The sequence below is a fragment of the Galeopterus variegatus genome, unplaced genomic scaffold (genome assembly GCF_000696425.1).
Source record: "Galeopterus variegatus unplaced genomic scaffold, G_variegatus-3.0.2 Scaffold12394, whole genome shotgun sequence".
In the NCBI taxonomy this organism is placed as follows: domain Eukaryota; kingdom Metazoa; phylum Chordata; class Mammalia; order Dermoptera; family Cynocephalidae; genus Galeopterus; species Galeopterus variegatus.
The window spans coordinates 31,095-32,557 of record NW_007738505.1 but is presented as its reverse complement, the minus strand read 5'-3'; the positions used below and the strand labels follow the sequence as shown (position 1 = coordinate 32,557).

General features: G+C 39.1%; 1 protein-coding gene across 1 annotated transcript in view; it reads left to right on the top strand.

The window, feature by feature from the left end:
- The first annotated feature begins 1,219 nt into the window (after positions 1-1,219).
- MMP10 (matrix metallopeptidase 10 (stromelysin 2)) overlaps positions 1,220-1,463 on the top strand; it is an 11,182-nt gene continuing 10,938 nt past the window's right edge. Inside the window, exon 1 of the mRNA XM_008563021.1 lies at positions 1,220-1,332. Within this exon, the coding sequence (XP_008561243.1) occupies positions 1,231-1,332 (102 nt within the window). The 5' untranslated portion in view covers positions 1,220-1,230. The remainder of the gene's footprint in view (positions 1,333-1,463) is intronic.

Below are 1,463 nucleotides of genomic sequence, written 5' to 3'. Positions count from 1 at the left end.
AGCTTCTCCCCAACTCTGGCTTGGAGGTTTCAGAGCCTCCTGGTTCCTGGAAGTCTCACCTGTCCATTCTGCCCCAAATAGGATGCAGGTGGTGGGTGGTACTAAAAAGATCATTCTTACACACTCATTAGTTTGGGCTCCCATTGTTTTGAAATTACCTACTTCAGATATAGGAGAGTTAATTTATCTTTAGTGAGAGAAAATAAAATTCTATACTAATAGAATTTCAGGGTCCTTTAATACTAGTAGGTTAATTTGACACAATAGTTATTGCAGACTTAGTGTGTTACTGTGTGAGAAGCATTCGACTTGGCTGAGGGGGAAAAAATGCTACTTATGGGCAGGGGTGGGTGGTTAGACATGAAGGGAAGGAAGGATTTAAATCATTCCCCATTACAAATCTCAATCCACCTCCTCCTTTGTATTTTAGGAGGAGGAAAAGAGGATAAAAAGAACTTTAAAAAGCAAGGAAGAGGAGGAACGTAGGAGGAACATTTTGGTCTAATAGGCAATTTAATTTACTTCAATTTAACAAGTTTTTATGGAGCAGTTACTATGAACATATATATGATCTGAAATGGAAAATGAATGACTGAACATCAAAGGTTCACTCCTCTCCTTCTGCCTTCCTCTACAGATCCTCCTTTTCATGGTCTGCTTCCTTCTCACAATACTTCTACTCCAGGGCCAGTAATAGCTGTTTTAAACAAGGACTCAAGAAATGTGTTGCAATATCTTCCTAGACAGCAATTGCCACATTTAGATCTCAATTATATTTGGAATTTCTTTGTTAATCCACTTACCCCTTACCCACTTATATCTGAGTTTAAAAATAACATCTTTTTAAAAGAAAATTGCACTAATGTTAAAATGTCTAAATATTTGACATTCTACCAGGCTTGTCATCTAGCTCAGTAGGTACACAGACATGTATTATCTAGCCAATTTTTTTTCTTATTTACAAACACAGTAACCACTTCCCGGAAATTAATCATTCTTTCAAGTTTAGATGGTTGAGGGAAGTTACAAATGTGTGCTGTTTCATCTTTACATTGAATTTTCATGAACATTTCTGCTGTCATTCAGATTTAAACAAACAGACCCCACACATACATGAGTCATGCTTTCGGTGACCTAAGCATTGTCTCCCTATAAAAGGGAGCCCACTAGAGAGTAGAGATAGAAGCCAGTATACAAAAAAGGGACTTTCTTGAGAAAAAGACAGTGAGAATGAAGCATATGGCCATCCTTGTGCTGTTATGTCTGCCGGTCTGCTTGGCTTATCTTCTGGATGGGGCAGCGAAGAAGGACCCAAACACGGACTTCGTCCAGGTAATTAATGGTGACATCCATTGCAACCACTGGCCAGCCCCAGTGGAGCAACAGGTGTGCCTACCTGATCTTCCAGCACAAAGCAGAATGATTCGATTAGAAGTTACTGTGCCAGAAAATGTAGCATAAGA